This window comes from Pinus tabuliformis, chromosome X (assembly GCF_031772625.1).
Source record: "Pinus tabuliformis cultivar Carrire ecotype Pingquan chromosome X, CPIR1, whole genome shotgun sequence".
Lineage (NCBI taxonomy): Eukaryota > Viridiplantae > Streptophyta > Pinopsida > Pinales > Pinaceae > Pinus > Pinus tabuliformis.
In genome coordinates, this window is record NC_142308.1 from 1155479994 (window position 1) to 1155497687 (window position 17694).

At 38.1% G+C, this 17694-nt stretch overlaps 1 protein-coding gene across 1 annotated transcript in view; it reads right to left on the reverse strand.

The window, feature by feature from the left end:
- The window catches only part of LOC149143994 (phospholipase D alpha 1-like), a 43994-nt gene extending 27402 nt beyond the window's left edge, over positions 1–16592 (reverse strand). The window contains exons 1-4 of the mRNA XM_089452015.1: positions 16462–16592; positions 15053–16054; positions 14767–14985; positions 14578–14639 (exon numbers count right to left, since the gene is read on the reverse strand). Coding sequence (XP_089308141.1) covers positions 14578–14639; positions 14767–14985; positions 15053–16054; positions 16462–16554 — 1376 coding nt within the window. The 5' untranslated portion in view covers positions 16555–16592. The remainder of the gene's footprint in view (positions 1–14577; positions 14640–14766; positions 14986–15052; positions 16055–16461) is intronic.
- Between the last annotated feature and the right edge of the window lie 1102 nt (positions 16593–17694).

A 17694-nucleotide genomic window follows, 5' to 3' on the forward strand; every position in this document is an offset into this window, starting at 1 on the left:
TTGGCGGGTCTAGCACCATCAACATTTTGGCGGTATAAGGAGGGCCAAATGACAATCTAAGTCCTCACATCTGTTTTGAATCTCTACACATCTGTCATGAATAACCACTGAGTTTCTCTTCCGGAATGTATGTCTTATGGAAACAATTTCACCATCCCGAAAAGGCTCTCGGATAACTTGTCTCATAAAACATTTGATGGTGGAGGCTACATAGCCTTGGTAAGGCACGCAGTCGGCATTGTAGGCTCATGCGAAAGACATGGATTATTTAAGGAATACATGAGTTGCTTGTTGTTCATCTCCACGCTTCCAGGGCACCCAATACACTGGTGTGCCACGCTTCCCTAAAAATATATTCATTCTCTTGTTCATCTGGTCACAGAGATAGATCATGCTTTCAATCACTATGACTATAAAGCACTCAACAATTCTGAAATTATGAAAAGTACTTGATGAATTCGTTGAACAATTTCACACACGCTTTTGTAATCTTGCATACCAATTTCCCGAAGATGATATTGATTGGGAATTTCTTGATGGAAGATTTGAGTATCTTCTTCACATATCTGAACCCCACTCAGCACACTTCGGTGATGGAGTTGTGCAATCACAGGCAGGCACAGTTGCTGTCACAAGTGACTGTCCACCTTCAACTCATCAAATAGCTCCACCACCGCGGAGTGATGTGGGAGATCATGCACATGCCTATGTTGAACTCTCACACTCTTCCACCCCACCTGCTCTTGAGATTTGCATAGATTTGGCTAGCAAGCTTGTTGGTTTTCATGTGGACTCTTTCCCTTGACCTCCGTCCTCGCGTTCTATTAATCCTCCGGATTGTATTGTCTTGTGTTCTCTCATTCTAGACTCCTCATCTATTGTGAACGAGGATCAAGATGTTGACGGAGTTGGTGTTATGCAGCCAACCTATGCCATCATTCAGCATGAGTGTGTGTGGGAATCTAAAGAAGAGCCCACGGTGAAGGATGATTCCCTTCCAGCCGCACCTCATCCACTTCATCCTCACATCCCTTGTGATTCTTCCACTTCTGGTTTCCCCTGTGAAAACTCATTTCTGGGTGCTTCTACTTCTGATCATTCACATGATACGTTGGATGTCAATCTGTCATTACAATGCGAAGAGGACACATATTCCTCAGAACATCTGTCCAATATGTCATCTATCTTTCTTGAAAACACAGAGGGTGAACATCTTTGCTTCTCATCTACCCCTCTACCTGATTCATCAAATCATGAGGATGCCAACGAACATCTCGAATTTTCTAATCTTGGTTGTCGTGATCTATTCACTTCCTCATCTGATCACAATGTTGATTCAACCATTGTTAATCTATCTAAGACACTGGTCTACAATGATCTATCTGTCAACGAAGTCGAAACCCCCCAAACTGTCGAGGCACTTCAGCCCAAGCTGATGGTTATGTCAGGCCCTCACTGTCCTAAGGTTGGTTTCACTTCCGGTCAGGAAATTTTTGAAACACTCAAGGCTCCTCATCACTCTCTGCTTTTCATAGAAGATCAACCAAACACCCAGATTTTTCTTCCTCCACTCGAACTACACAATCCCATCGCTCATGCATTGGAGGAATCTTACACAGCAAGCACACATGCATAACACAAGTGGTCTACCTTTCTCACATTTTCTTGCATGTCACAGTCAAGAGAATGCATACACTCAACATCTGCATGCAGTGTAGCACAACATCATGGCAGCACCACAGAATGCATGTCATGCACTTTCACTCATCTTTGTTCTATGGTCACTTGTAAGCTCGGAGTGTGTTTGTCTTCACTATTATATCTTTCTTATTTGTTGGTTCACACGGTTGTCTTGTTCGCGAACCATGTCTTCACCAACATGGGTTAACCAATCCGCCGATGGCTGCATTGGAAGTATCACTTCATGTGAGATGACCCATGCATTGTTAGCTTAGGAGTAGGAGTAGTGTTTTCTTTTGAGTTGTTTGCTTGCATGCTTGTTTGCTTACTTGCTTTGTTTGTTTGTTTGTCTGCTTGCTTGTTTTCTTACTTGCTTTGCTTTCGCTTTTGCTTCTGCTTTTGCTTTGCTTTGTTGTTTGTTAGTTCACTTGTTTCGTTTCATAGGATAGTTTCGCATGAAACCATGTATGACTCTTGAAGCAAGCTGGGTAAAGTACAAGAGGCCTTGTGCTACTACCACTACTTGGTTATCTATCATCCTGCCTTTGTATGAAGAACTTGTTACTTTCATTCCATGATACGTCGATGGAAAATACGTACTATTCAAAGTGAACCTTGGTGAAAACACAATGCTTGCACGCTAACTAGTGTCACCTACTCTAGTCGGTTGTTTTTGGGTTAACCCTTGTTAACTTAGTAAAGTAGAGAAAGGTGAGGGGGATAACCTTAACAGGCACATCAGAGGTATAATAAACTACTTATCTGCAGGAACAACCTCTTCTTCTCTCAATAAGTCGGGACCCCCCTTCCGCCTATGAAATGAATAAGTGCTATGAACAGTTAAAAAATGAAAAAAAGGAAAGTCAAAAAATTCAAAATGAAAAATGAATAAGGCGAAAGAAGAGAAAGGTTTCCTCCGCAGGGAGGTGATGCAAGTAACATTGTCGAGGTAATAACCAAGCTCGCTGGTAGCAGAGCCATGCTTGTGTTCCTATGTGACTCCGTCAAGGTACTATCCAGGCCTGCTGGCAGTGGAGCAACACCAGAGATGAAACTAAGACTCTGACGGCTATACTGCTTGTGCATCAATATACCCCTCAACCCCAATCGAAAAAATTGTGTTTCCTTGGCTTAGAATGTGTGTCAATCGATGAAGATCTTGGCAGATGCTACATCTTACAATCAAGCTAGTGGGGAAACCGAGAGGAGCTGAGAACTAAACAATACTTCCATAGGTTTTAGACTTGATTTTCATGAACAAGATCCATTCAAAGAGCTGGAGTTCTACCAGTGTGTCGCCAAGTGTTGTAGCAGTACAACCACCCTCCAAAATTTTTCCCTAGTTTCATTTTGGAGCCTCCCTTCCAACCTTCACAGCAGCTTGCCTTGCTTCGTCAAGTTCACAAGCTTCAGTGTTTTTCTTGCACAAAGGCAGCCTATCAATCACAGCCCGATGCAATCCCCTCACAAGTTGATCACCCGAACTTAGTCTAGCTATAGGCTGAGCATCTTCCCCATGAAAATTACGCATTTCTGGAGGGCAACCAACCTTCCCTCCAAAAATTGTGCAATCCTATATGGCAGCCTACTGGTCTCCAATATTGCGCAATTCTTCCAGTCAACACTCCCAACAAGAATTGTGTAATTTTCCCTAGCAGGGCTGCTCAGCCCAGAATTTGTACAAATCTAGGCAGCAATCAGTTGCTCTGCCTAGAAATTGTGAAAATCTCCTGGGAAACCAGCCCAACTCCTAGCCAGAAATGTGCATTTCCTTCAAGTAGTCGAGCAGTCTCTTGCATGTGCAGCTGAATTAACCAGTTCCCTCCGGGACCAAGTAAAACTGACTTGCATGCATAGGCTGCTTCTCTCAAGGTAGCATGCAAAGGCATCCCTTGTTTCAAGTATCTATGTTTAGCAGTTGGAGGTTCCATGCAAGGATCATTTCAGAAACCTCCCACCAAGTGTCACTTTCCCTATTTTTGTGGCATGCGCATCACAACCTCGATGTTATCGAAACTCATCAACTGGACACTGCAAAGCTCATTCCTCACATCAACCTTGTAGCTTTGACATCCCACATCACATCTAGGAGCAGTTGGCACATTCAACTCAGTTGTTTTGGGGTAAGCCCGCTTCCCATGCTTTGTGTTACATTTCTGTCTATTTTGTGTTTTCACTTGTATGAGTATTATTTGCTTGATCTCTTTGAACGCCAGCTGTCGTTTACCTGTATATTAGCTTTTCCTAGCACCGTTTCAGTTTTCGTCAACATCTCACTGTTGTCACATGCATGAAACTATTTTTCGCAAATGGTAGTTGATTTGGCGACTCGCCTCACCCACATGCATTTTGTTCCATTTTCTGAATTTTTCGTTCACCATTTGCATGCATGATCATTCACTTATGCTTACACTCAGTATCAGCATGCATTCACACTCACATTCACTTTTAGTTGCCCGTCGGTAAGTATGGGCAGCCTTGGCCCAGACTCTGCCTCACCAAGACAACATTGCGCAATCCTAAGAGGGAAGGCTTTGCCTTCCTCTCCAAAAATGTGCATTTCCGCCCAGCGGTTGTTCCCTAGGCATTCTTTGCGCAATCCTGAGGGACAGTAACTGCTAACCAAGAAAATTGCACAATGCAGTCATTGAGCTTGTATTCATTTCCAGCTGAGATTGTGAATTGCACAATCCCAGCAATCAGTCAGTCTCTAAGCAGCCCAAACTATGCCTTGTTCAATCTTGGTAGTTGGTCTCCCGACCTCCCAGCCGAAATTGCGCAACCTTCATGATCAGTCACACAGGTATGTCGTCAGTCAGTTCTCATGTTTATTTTGGTTTTTGACTGAAAGATTGCTTGCCATGAGTGTTGCCATGTCTCTAGGTATTGAAGGTGTTCATCTGCCTCTTAGCAGTGCAAGTACAATGGTTTCCAAGAGAGCAGAGTTGAAGACACTGTCCAAAGCACACCTGGAGATGCAATCTGTCGGATTTCTATGAGCTTGCCTTATCACGAAGATATCAAGTTGTTCATAGACAAGGACATCAAGATATGACAGCAGTAGCATCATGAACAGCAGCTAAAGGCAGCATACCGAATGCAGCGACACAATGAATGCAGCAAATGCAATGGATACAATGAATGCAAGAGGAAGGTAGTTGACAACACAGAGGTGGAACAAATTTGCGAGCTCAAGGATATCCATTGATGATGAAAGCAACTTTGGAGACTCAGGCTATGAGGTGACGACGCGACATGAAGATCGTGTGAAGACAGGGAATGGAACAAAGGAGGAGTTGCATGTGCTGAAGCAGAAACTCAAGGAATAACATGAAGCTGCATAGATAGACGAATGAGTTGCAGCCGGATCAGAAACAACAGTGGGCGCAACATGCACTCACAGATGAAACTGTGCCCGTACAAGCTAAAGATCCATCCCAGCAGATAACACGGAGCAGACATGGTGAGCAGTGTTGGTGATCGCATGCAATGGATTCAGCAGCATACATGTCATTGTGTGCACGCATGCAACTTGACCCATTCAGCACACTCACCAGGGCGAAGACAAGAAGAAAGTCCAACAGAAGCTGAACATGTACTTTGGCAAGTTGATGTGCATGACCACCAGCACACACTTGAAGATCAGCACAGACATTATGCATCAGTGTGTTGTTGGTTCAGTCGTACCCAAGAACATCATGCGCATGTTAGCAGATGAGTTGGATGAAGGGGCTGAACCAATGTGCCGGTTGCAACGGAGGCAAGAGTTCTCTTCAGCAAGATGTCACCATGAGGTGCATGCACACCAACACGACAACCGAGCTTGGCATCAGCTCACCATCTTCACCATCACAAGCATGTTAAAGAGTTTGTCTCATCACAGTGGACCGAGTGTAAATGATATATTGCATGGCTTGCTCAAGCCATTTTGTCTCACGTGAGTACATGTGCATTGTAATGTTGAGTCATTTCAAGTGTAAGTCAAGTGTCAATAGTTGGATGTAACAGTCATAGAGTAGGTGAAGAGTCATGAGGGTAGTTGAACTATCACAAAGGGGAATGCAAAGGGTCATGCCACCCAAAGCTATAAATAGTCCCTCATAACTCATTGTAATGGCTTTTGGTCAGCCAAGCTTCTGATAAGACTATCTTGGAAAGAGCTTGGACGGCATTGTAACGCGTCTTGGCTTCTCCACTTCATGGAGCTAGTTCATATCTTTGGAGGAGCAAGCGGATGTGGCTGTAACGTTCCACTACTAGGGCTAGTGGGTTTACATGGATGTATTGTATGATGGGAACTTACACTTATTTATATGATAAGAGCAAACACGTTTTCACACATGTATTGTATCTGTTGTAAGACTGATCTTTAACACTTGTAATGCATGCAACTTTAACCTATGTTCTACATCTGAACTGATTCATTTGTTGTAATGCATAATCTATTAATGGAAATGTGTTGTATATGTTGTTAATGATGTCTCGACCGTGTCAACTGCTCTGTCGGACATCAGACAGACCTTTCACATGAACCTTTTTGTAACAATCGTTGCACTTGTTCAGACTGATCTGTGAGTGATGTACGTGTTATCTTACCTTGTATGTTGTGACTACTACATCCGAGTGGATTGCTCTGCCAAAAGCTGTGTATGTCCTATGTGTTGTGTGTTCCTAGCTGAGTTGGGATTGATCCCTTTCATCCTAGAACTCACCTTCACCCTCATCTCAATGCACTTGTGTTAGAACCGAGAACACCTTCCTTGACTCATTGCAGCAGTCACACGCTTGCTGTTGACAGAGTTATCTTACTTTCCTCTATGAGACATCGCGGTCAAGGCATTGCTTTACGACCCACTGCAGGGACTCCTACACCAAACGGTCTGAAGTCTAATTTTGACTTCTTATCGGGGAGATCCCCTTACATGTTGGCGGGTCCAGCACCATCAACACAGCCTTGGGGAGTTGACTTGCACATCCTAACCCAAGACCCCAACCTAGACTACTGTTTGTTTTTCCTGTTAAAAGAGTTTCTAATCAATTTTATTACGTGATTGATTTTAGGGTATTTCTTAAATGTCTTCGATAGGGGTTTTTACATATCAAATTTGTTATGACTCTAACTCAAACCGTGCAGATCATCCTCTTTATATTTTCTTTTGATGAAGAAATGTTCTACAAGGAGAGAGAAGCACACTTCGTTTCCAAAAATAAACAAGCAAAATGCAAATTACATCACACCTAAGAAATGCAAAAAGCCATACTCGAGTTAAATTCACACTAATATCAATTGAACCATCAATAAAAAAAGTAGAGAAAATGATTTGTTTTCCTTTACTTTTAAGGATGAAATCTAAGCTAATCTTGAAAATAAAACGATGAATGCAGCAAAAGTGATAAAATTTCAAGACAACGAAGACTCCAAGACTAAAAACAGGCAAAACAAAGATAGGAAAATCCACAACAAGCACGAAAAAACACAGTCTTAAAGAAATAACGCAAGTAATCTGGCAAGGAAAGAGCGTTATACGTAGAGGTAACATAATGTGCATAAGGGGCAAAGTGCATTATAATGCATTGATTTCCACACTCATATTGCATTATAGGAGTTTTTTCCAGAAAATAAGCAGTCCAAGTCAAGATCAAGAACTAAAATTAACTAGAATAGTATGCAAACATATGAAAAGAACTCAAACAATTACAAGATCATAGATCTGGAATCTAAGAAAAAAAATAAACCAAGAAGAAATACGCTCCCCAGTGGAGTCACCAATTCTAAAAGGGAATAATGCTCGGATGAACAAACAATTACCCTCTCAGGTTTTCCTAGAAATACGAGACAGACAAGATAAGGGATTGATTATTCTAAGACATGACCCATTCATAAATGCAATAAATAGAGCAAAGATTGACAAGGTAATGCTAAGGAAGAACCTACTTGCCCTTTTGTGCTGATCAATTGGAGTTTCTAGTGTAGCTGATAAGTGCTCCTAGCTAGCTCCAAATACTTGTCCTACACACAAAGGAAACCAAACTAAACCTTTCAAGACATAGCAATATCACCAATCAAAGTTACAATATATAAAAAAGCTAAGCATTATTGAATAAACCATTGTAGCTCAAGCTTCCAAACAACCATTAGTTGATCACAATAGAAATGACAATTGAACAATTATTTGGAAGGAATAACAATCAACCTATATATTAATAAGAAGAAGGAATTTTATGACCAGATGTTGAAGTTGCAACATGACCTCCTCCAACTCCTGGCTTCAATACTTTCTCTTCCAAATATGATCTCGACAATGTAACAACACTCTGAATTTTGATCCCTTTCTCAAGGGCCAAGATTTCAATTTATAGGTAAATGGAGGCTATGAATACTATCATTTTCTCTCTAATGTAAATTGGGAAAAATATTTGGGGTGGGTGATGTTTCCTCATGTACAATGCTTTACTATACTTTTAAGTGCTTTATTTGAATAGGTAAAAACTGAAGATGAGGTCAAGGCAATCATATTCCACAGTGTAAGAGTTTCCTTATGTGAAGGAGTGTCACAATGAGTTAACTTGGGCATTTTTCTCTTGATTGAGTGAGATTTTCGTAATACGGGCTAGCTGAAGAAATAGAGTGTTACAAAACAAGTAACATAAGTTGCATAATAGGTGACCAACATTATAACGCACTTTTTTTAGCACTAAGGGTGCGTTATAGTCATAAATAGGCCAGTGAAAAAGGTTAACTTAAGCCAAAGGTGCAATGATCTCCTCTGAGATGATGAGGATGTATTTCCAATGATAACACCTCAATGAGTCCATAAATCTAGTTTCATATTCATTAGCTTTCAACTACCCTAGCTTATGCTCATAGAATTCTTTGCCCTTGTTGTCATAGCATCTTTCATATAGGTACTTTTCCTTGAAATACCTCTCAAATCTCCTCCATGACAACTCTCTCTTTGATATATTTGACATTCCTCAAATATTCCCACCAGACATCAACCTTTCCTTTTAGGTTCAAAATTAACTTGCCTTCAGATTCTCAGAGGAATCGTGCACCCTAAAATACTTCTTCATCCCTGGCAAGCATGCCTTTGCTTCCTCATCCTTCTTAAATTCTTCCGTCATAGAATTTTTTCCTTTCCTTTTTTGATGATAATGTATTTTAGTCGCAACACTAGACAACTACTCATGATTATTTTTCCTCCTCTTGGGAGTACTTAGTGGAGTTCCATCTCTCACAGTGTCTTCACTTGTTTGATTATGTATTTTCCTAGATATTCTTCTTTCTGCACCTTCAGCCCTCAATTCATTCCTTCCAACTCCTTATGGACTTTTCTTTCCTTTATCCTTTCCTAGGTAGCTGGCACCTAGATCATGATGCCTCTTCCTTTGCAAATCTGACAGCCTTTGTAGTATAATTGTGTTTACTTCTTCTTCTTGTTGCTAAGCCATAAAAACCCTTTCATTTTCAACCTTATAACTTCTCAACTCATCTCTTATACTTATCAGGGTGTTCATCAAGTTATGGGATCTTTCCACTCTCCTTTTCTCCACTGACACTTCTTCCTGACCATATTGGGATTTATCATTGTTGTACTACTCCATTATGTTGTTCATTCCAGCTATCTTCTTATGTGCTACTACACACACATAAATTTATCCAACAATATATAAATTGCCATATTTAAGCATTGCCTTGGAAAATCTAGAATAAGTGTATGGATGTGAGGGTATCTAAAACACAAAACTTCAATTTAGTATGATTTTAAGAAATAATTAACATATCAGAATCAACACTTGCATGCAACATGCAGTCCATAATCAAAATGTTACAAGCAGCACACATTGCACACAAAAACTAATTACTTTATTTTTTTTCCCAAGGCCCGTTTAGTTTGAGTGTTGAACCTAGGCGCTATGATACCACATTGTAATTCTCCCTCCCACCCCCTTGGATTAAACCAAGATGAATGGAACCTTTTATTTTTAACTAACCCAACTTCCAAGGTCTCATTATGGAAATGGAGTTACAAAATTTTTACCTTTCCCAGAGTTAGCAGAATTAACTTTGGATAACACCATTTTGTTAATCTCATCAAGAGATTTAAGCCAATATAAATTTTATCTCAATCTGATGCCTGGATCAAAAGTTATATCTATTTAAATTTTGGTCAATTAATCATTGACACATGAGCAAGGACTTTCCACGTGGAAAACCCACCTCACCCAGGTATTTCCACGTCACTGCAAGTGCCAATGTGGCCATCACTAAGTCCATGTGGCATATTCCACATCACTTAGCCCATGAGCCCCACGAGTTCGAATTACATAAAATTAAAAATAAAAATATGATTAAATCAATAAAATTAATAATTATAATGATCAATTATTATTAATTAAACTAATTTAGACCCATTTTAACTTTGGATCTACCAAGCCTTGAGAGGAATCAAAATTCTTGGGGTGTAAACTTTTTTAGACTGAAAAGAGATTTGGTCCCTCTGAGCCCTTGGTAGATCTGGAGTTAAGATGGATCTAGACTAGTATAATTTGTCATGCATGTACATGTTCAAAGCTTGAATGAAATTTCATTTTAATTTGATATATTAATGAAAATAAACTTATTTTTTATTTATTAAATTCTGTTGATTCAATTTTTAATAAGTTTGAGATTTTTTATTTGATTTTATTTTCGATAAATAAATTTAAAAAATAAATTTGTTATTAATCATTTTGGTTGGTAGGTTGTGAGAAGTTAGGTAATAATGTTCTAAGATTATTGTTTATAAGTAATGCAATCGAGGGTAACAACATTGCAATGTAGTCAAGACTCTCATCATCTCGTTGCATTTCCACATGTTAAGTTTGTCTTAACTATCATCCCCACATGTTAAGTTTGCTTTAACTACCATTTGCATATCAAGCACAATATGTTGATCTAAATCAGTGGTTTGAACTAGTGGCCTTTAAGTAATCTTACAGCATCAATCTATATCGTCAATCCTTTAAATTGAGGGCATTTCTTATTATATCTCGAAATGAAGAAGAATTTAATTTCAAATTCAAAGTAACAAAGAAACAATATAAGTGTACTTGGTAATTTCTTGGAATGAAGAAGAACCATTATCACTTCCTAATATCATCAACCAAATTTGCAGTAAAGTAGATTTAATTTTAAATTCAAAACGACCGAGAAACAAAGTAAGTGTACCTAGTCAGATCTAATTGTCTTTTTTTTAATTAGTTTTAACATTATATATTAAATTTAGGTGAAATTTGCATATCTTCGAGTGGCTTTTGCTTCTCTTCCTATAATATATGTGAGATAACTACATTTATAAGTATTCTACTATTTACTCTTCTTAATAATATTTGAATGGTTTGTAGTGAAATGGCACTTCTATAATTGTCTAGGGTTTTGTTTGTGATGGATAGGTGGTGCACCTTATGCATTAGATAGCAATTAGAAATCTGCCTATGCTACATTTTATAGTTGCAACCATGCATTTAGCACAATGGGTAACTATGCATCTAATATAATGGGTAAGTCTACAATGCCACAAAACCATTGAAAATCTAGGAGGATTGTTACAAGCTCAAGAAATTTCCATTGAATTTAGTATTTTTAACTCCATATATTAGCCAACTAATTACATGGTGTAATTTTTGATAAATGATGCTTTATAAACTGCCATGGATATTCCATTATAATTTTTCATCGCAACAGAATTGATAATATTACTGATGTCTTTAATGTTAAATTTTCTGTAAATTCTAAATCCTTTAATTAATTGATTTTCCCACTTAATTAGTTAAAATTAGCTACAATATGAGAAATATAATTTACATAAAAAAATATACATACCATCCATAATAGGCACAAAGATTTACCTTGAGAAATCCTTAGAGGAGAAGAAGGTGAGGTTGCTCTACTCTATTTTCTTTGGTATGGAAAATGTGCAAATATAAAGGTGTAAATACTCTCTTTGGAGTTAACTGAGATTTGTGGCATGTAAGGTTGCTACAAAACATTAACCCCCTATTTTATCATCCCTAATTTCCCATTCCTAGTTCCTTTACTCTGTAATGAAAAAATACAATAGAATCCTTACTCCTCCCAGTGGCATTGTCCTTTAGTCAATTACAAATTCTAAAATATTCTAAAAATATAATGGATATGAGTGAAGTAAAAACAATTGAATTCACTCATGTTCGTCAGATTCCAATTAGGGGTAAGGTTTGACTACCTCAACTCTCAATTGGAGTTACAAGTCAATTACAAAATCTGGAATATTCTAAAAATATAATGGATATGAGTGAAGTAAAAACAATTGAATTCACTCATGTTTGTCAGATTTCCAACTAGGGGTAAGGTTTGACTACCTCAACTCTCAATTGGAGTTACAATTTTGAGCCTTCTAGAGTCTTATTCAATGTCCACATATGGCTAGCACCATATGCATGAGTAATGGGTGCTAACATGGCATCCATTCATACCATGGTGATAAACATGGTAAGTCAAATCGTAGGAGGCATAACTTTTGCATATAAAGTCCATTTGGCATAGTTCTTGCAATGTTGGAAAGGTCTCTAAGTGTAGAACAGTGATAAGGGGTCCAACATGAGGGTGATATTTTGGACCCAAAAAAAATTTGTTTAAGGCCTCAGAATGCCGTTGGAAGGTTTTAGTCCCCAATTCCCCAAAATGGGACCCATCAATAAAAATGACACTATAAGTTGATTCCTCCACTTTATCCACTCTAAAATCACCGAGATAATGACCAACAATATAATGATCTAATCTGAATCATACCTCCCCATTTTGGGAAGCTTTTGGTCCCAAAACACTTTACTAAATAAGGTAAGGAATTTTTTCCTCTACCTTCTCCTTAGAGTACCATTTTTCTTACCCTGTAACTTGTTCTTTCAACCCAATCTGTCAAAGGTCATGCAACCTTTGTCTTGTGGTTCTAAACATCTTCTACAAAATTGTATCATTTGTCAACTCTACCTAAGCATCTGGTGTTAATTCCTCTATGGAAGGTAGGACCTACTCCTCTTCCTTATCTGACATGGAAAGCTCATAAAGTTTGAGATTTTCCACATTCAATGATAGAATAAATGTGTATTTATAGGGGTACACTGAGTCTATAGGCTACCAAAAGGAACATATCTCATAACCTTGATCTTCTTACCAAGTCCATGTAGTCTTGCCTTGTTCAACTATAACCACACTTTTTCTCCCACTTTGGATAACTTCTTTGTTCTATGTTAATCATGTCTAGCCTTGTAATTTTTCTGCAACTTCTTTAATGTCTTCTCTATGTGGAAATGAATTTTCCTAACCTTCTCAACAAGTTATTTTTCTCTTATTACATCACCCATGGGATGCTTCTTCACTCCTCTTTGAACAAAGTTCTCAACTTAACGAGAATTGTACCGAGTTCTCATTTTTTAGAGGTTGCATCAAATCATGATTTTCACGCTAATTTTGGAAAGTGTTGATACAACATCAACCTTCTTTTTGGAGAAGTATATTTTTGACACTTTAAACTTTATTATGTATTAAGTATAGAAAAAAAATGAATGTTGGTGATTTTCATGCCAATTTTGAAAAGTGTTGTTGCAGCATCGACCTTTTTTTCCAGGGGGCATTTTTTTTTACACTTTAAATTTTTTTATGTATTAAGTATGGACATTGTTTTAAAACGTTGGTGATTTTCATACTGATTTTATAATGTGTTGATGTAGCATCAACTTTTCTTTTTTGGCATATTTTTTACACTTTAAATTTTCTTATGTCTTAAGTATGCACATTTTTTTAATGTTGGTTATTTAACCATTTTTCAAGTTCTCTTTTTTTCTTCTTCTTTTCTTTGTGAGATGTTTGTTTTTAAAGTGTTTTTCAAGTTTGTGTTTTCCATTTTTCTTTGAAATGTGTTTTTGTAATGAAATTTTCAAATTTTTAGCAAAGTTAAGAGTAAAATAATAAAATTAATATTTTGAAGTTAGGACTTTTCATTTGTTTATGTATTGTTAATTAATACTTCAATACACATAAAATAATTGTCATTAAAAAAATAATGACTTTAAACACTTCACAAAAAATACACATTTTCCATATAGATATAATAAAAAAAATATACAATTCCATATTTTTTCACTAAAAATGACATGTGAAATAAAGGTTTATTACGGAAAATTTAAACAGAAAAATTTGAAAGAATAGCAAATAATATTAATTTTTTGTATTCAAGTTTTTCTGATCCATAATGAATTAAGCAAAAAGCAAAGTCTTTGTGTAGAAATCACATAAGAGAATTTTTTGGCCACGCGTTTCGAACCAACAAGTGTGGTTCGTCTTCATGAGAATTTTTTGGCCACGCGTTCCGAACCAACAAGTGTGGTTCATCATGAAGACGAGATGAAGAGGTAGACCATGGCAAAGGCTTAAACAAAGAGCAATATGGAGACAAATTTGAAGTAAAGGCTATGTTTGAACAATAATATTTAAATTATAAATTAATTTATTAATATATTAAAAATTAATATTATTAAGTAACGACTATATTAAACGGTCATTAATTTATTAAAAATATTAATAGGTAATAGCTATATTAAACGGCTAGTTTTTGAAAAATTAATATTTAAATTAATTTATTAAAACCAAATATTCCTAGTTTTTTAAAAATAATATTTAAATTAATTTATTAAAACCAAATATCACTAGTTTTGAAAAATAATACTTAAAGGAGTAGTCTACCTAGGCGGTAGAATGGCCCTTTTTCCGGCACCGGCCGGAAAATCGTCCGGCTCCGGCTACCGGAAATCTCTCCCTCTTCCGCCACCATCCCTCAGCTCCACCACCACCTTTCTCCGCCACCCTCCCTGACCAACCTAACATTCCCTGACATCCCTGACCGATTGCCTGACATCCCTGATCGATCGGGGAGTAATTCCTGCGGGGAGTAATGAACTGGAATTCATGCGGGGAGTAATTCCCTCCTTTCGAAATGGTCACCCGCGCCCATTCAAGCTCTGATACTTCGAAATTTCAAGCTCTGCGCTTCAGCTGTGCTGGCTTACCCCTCTGCGAACTCCTTCCGCACTGCAGCTCGGAGGCCAGGTACTCCTCTCCGGTAAATCCTCAAGATTTAGGAGCAGTGTGGGATCGGCCTGTTTTGTCCAGCGCTGAGTAAAATTGTTGACCACATCGTAAGCAGCAGGGCCTTGGATCTTAGAATGGGCATCATGCCATGGCTCCCTAGGGCCTCCATGCCAAAGATCTGCTCCCTTGTAATTGATCTGATGAAAATCATCCCTGTAAACAGTATCCAGAGTCCTAAACAATGGATGGATCTCGTTATCATACCTTCCATCGCAGAGATCGATTCCTCCAACCGAAGCTCACGACCTCGCGATTCTCAGAGCCATGGACGCGGGCATCCAAGCACACAATCTTCTGGTGATGGGTAAACTCTGCAAAAATCTCCGCGGTTTGGAATGCACTCATCGAACGATCTGCGTATCTGGGACATTGAAAGCAGTAGACGTTGGTGCCCTTGAAATATTCAGATGTCTCGTCACAGTGGGTTTGCATGAGTCCCTGGTAACTGAGAAGCTCCACGGCCGTTATATCCTCCCAGATAAGGACCAGAACTCTTACTCCCTGATCCGCTTTCTTCTTCAAAAGTTCACCCAATGTCACAGTTTCTGCACCAGGGATCATCCTTTCCTTGTCCCTCACAAGCGTAACCTTGGTATTTACAGACCATCCGGCAATGTATATAAATTGCTCGGCTCCATCAATGTACTGGTACACTTCCTCCCACAGTCTCGGAGGCCTGTATAAGGCGCGCTCCTCGCCATGACCCAGCTCGATCCTGGGACGATAATTTTCTGATAAGTGAGAATTCTGATACAGATTGACTCTGCATCCTTTCCTCTGCTTGAAATACACATGCTGGACTCCTGGGAAGTTTCGATCTCGAATCCTGGAACCCCAGTATGGATCTTCTGAGACTTGTTTGAACTGGAGGCGGGCATGGATCTGAGATTTCTTCAGCTGTTCGGAAAAGTCTTCATTATATAAGTCATACCAGCCCTCGATGACCTTGCCGCTGAGGATTTCTGAGATTGGGATCTTGGCTCTTCCAACCACTTGTGCAGAGATTTCCAATCCCTTCTTAACGCTGATAACCAGAGAAGGCGATGTGTAGGCGCAGAGTATGTGAAAAGTTTCGTTCCAAATTGGGTTTGTAGGTTCACGGGACAGAACTCTGGTTCTTGCAATTCTAGCAATACCAATATCTATGGTGGCATATAATCCAATGTGCTCATCTAGATGGAGAAGCTCCTTAACTTCCTCCCCCACCTGCTCAACAAAAAATCATTAGTCCTACTTCAAAATTTTTACAAAATGATATGCATTCTTAAACAAAAGACCAAACCTGGGCTTCAGCAAGGTCCTCACAATCATTAGTCCTACTTCAAAATTTTTACAAAACGATATGCATTCTTAAACAAAAGACCAAACCTGGGCTTCAGCAAGGTCCTCACAATCATTAGTCCTACTTCAAAATTTTTACAAAATGATATGCATTCTTAAACAAAAGATCAAACCTGGGCTTCAGCAAGGTCCTCACCTTGTAGAGAAACAAGAATCAATAAACCAAAACCAGGATCTTGGAAAATTCTCCACCTTGTTTCTCAACAAGATGTACTACTGTTCAGTAAACATCAAATACAAGATCCATAATCAAAGGTGGTTGACGTCATTACCTTTCTCAGCAACCTGGGTAAGCCTCCATGACTGAGGTGCCTAGCTTCAAATATAGTGGCAGTAAGTGTACCATGAACTACTTGGGATGCCATTGGAGACCTGTATTAGAAATTTGTAAATCACAAAAGTAATGCAATCCACTGACTATGGAGATGTTTCAAGCTACACAAATTTATAAGAGTACATGGAATTTGAAGACCAGCAGGTTTTTAGACCACTGTTCATTGGAACATGTTTTTCTTGAACACTTTAGGTCTGTGAACATTCTGTCATATGGTATTGATACATGAAAACTAACTCTACTTTGGTAAGGAAAAAAATTATTTTGAATGATGTCTTCCACACATCTTGTGGATCAACAGGTATCTAGTGATAAATGGACTTCAAGTAGATTCTTTTGATTAGTTTCACTCCCTCCAGTGTGTCGTGAATATCATCAATTGAGGGCTTGGGTACCTTCTGTTGTTTCTAGTCATTGCAAACAGATTTTGGATAAAAAATTATGCCAAGGAAACAAAATATGGGAATTTTGTTTTATAAAGGAGGTGGTGGCCTTTAGATTCAATAAAATTTGGAACCTTGTTTTTAAGCTTAATCAAAAGGGAAGGCCTTTGATTATGGCAGATCTCTTAGCTTAAGAAAATTGAAATAAGATACTAAGACTGTACTGAATAAATAATTTACTCAACTTGAATAAACTTTACTAATACAATACATGTAGAAAACGTTATTGCAATACTCCCAAAAGGTTTAACAAAACGAATTTATGAATAACCAGAATCATAGACAGTAATTCAAATACTTTGAGGAATGAAATTAGCAAATAGTAGAAATCAAATACTCATAAATATCATAACTCTATCATGGAAATAACGGAGATTTATCCTCAATCTTTCCTCTCTAATAATTCTAGACAATCCTGCTTTGTACTGAAGAATAGAAAAGAATGACAGAAAACTACTCACAGATAAACACACACTGCCATGAACCAGTATGTGAAACCTTTGATTAAATCTCAAAATTGAGGCCTACAAAAAATATATATGAAAGTATTTTCTGATTACAAAATCCAACCCCTCTCTCGATTTGCTTCTTAAAATTTAGAAGTTTCCATAACACCAATTTGTTATGAAAAATTATAAAAATAGAATTAACCAATAGAAAATAAATAGTTTGTTACAAATTAAATCAAAAGCTCTGGTTATGTTTCTTTATTTGGAATTTTCTGTTGT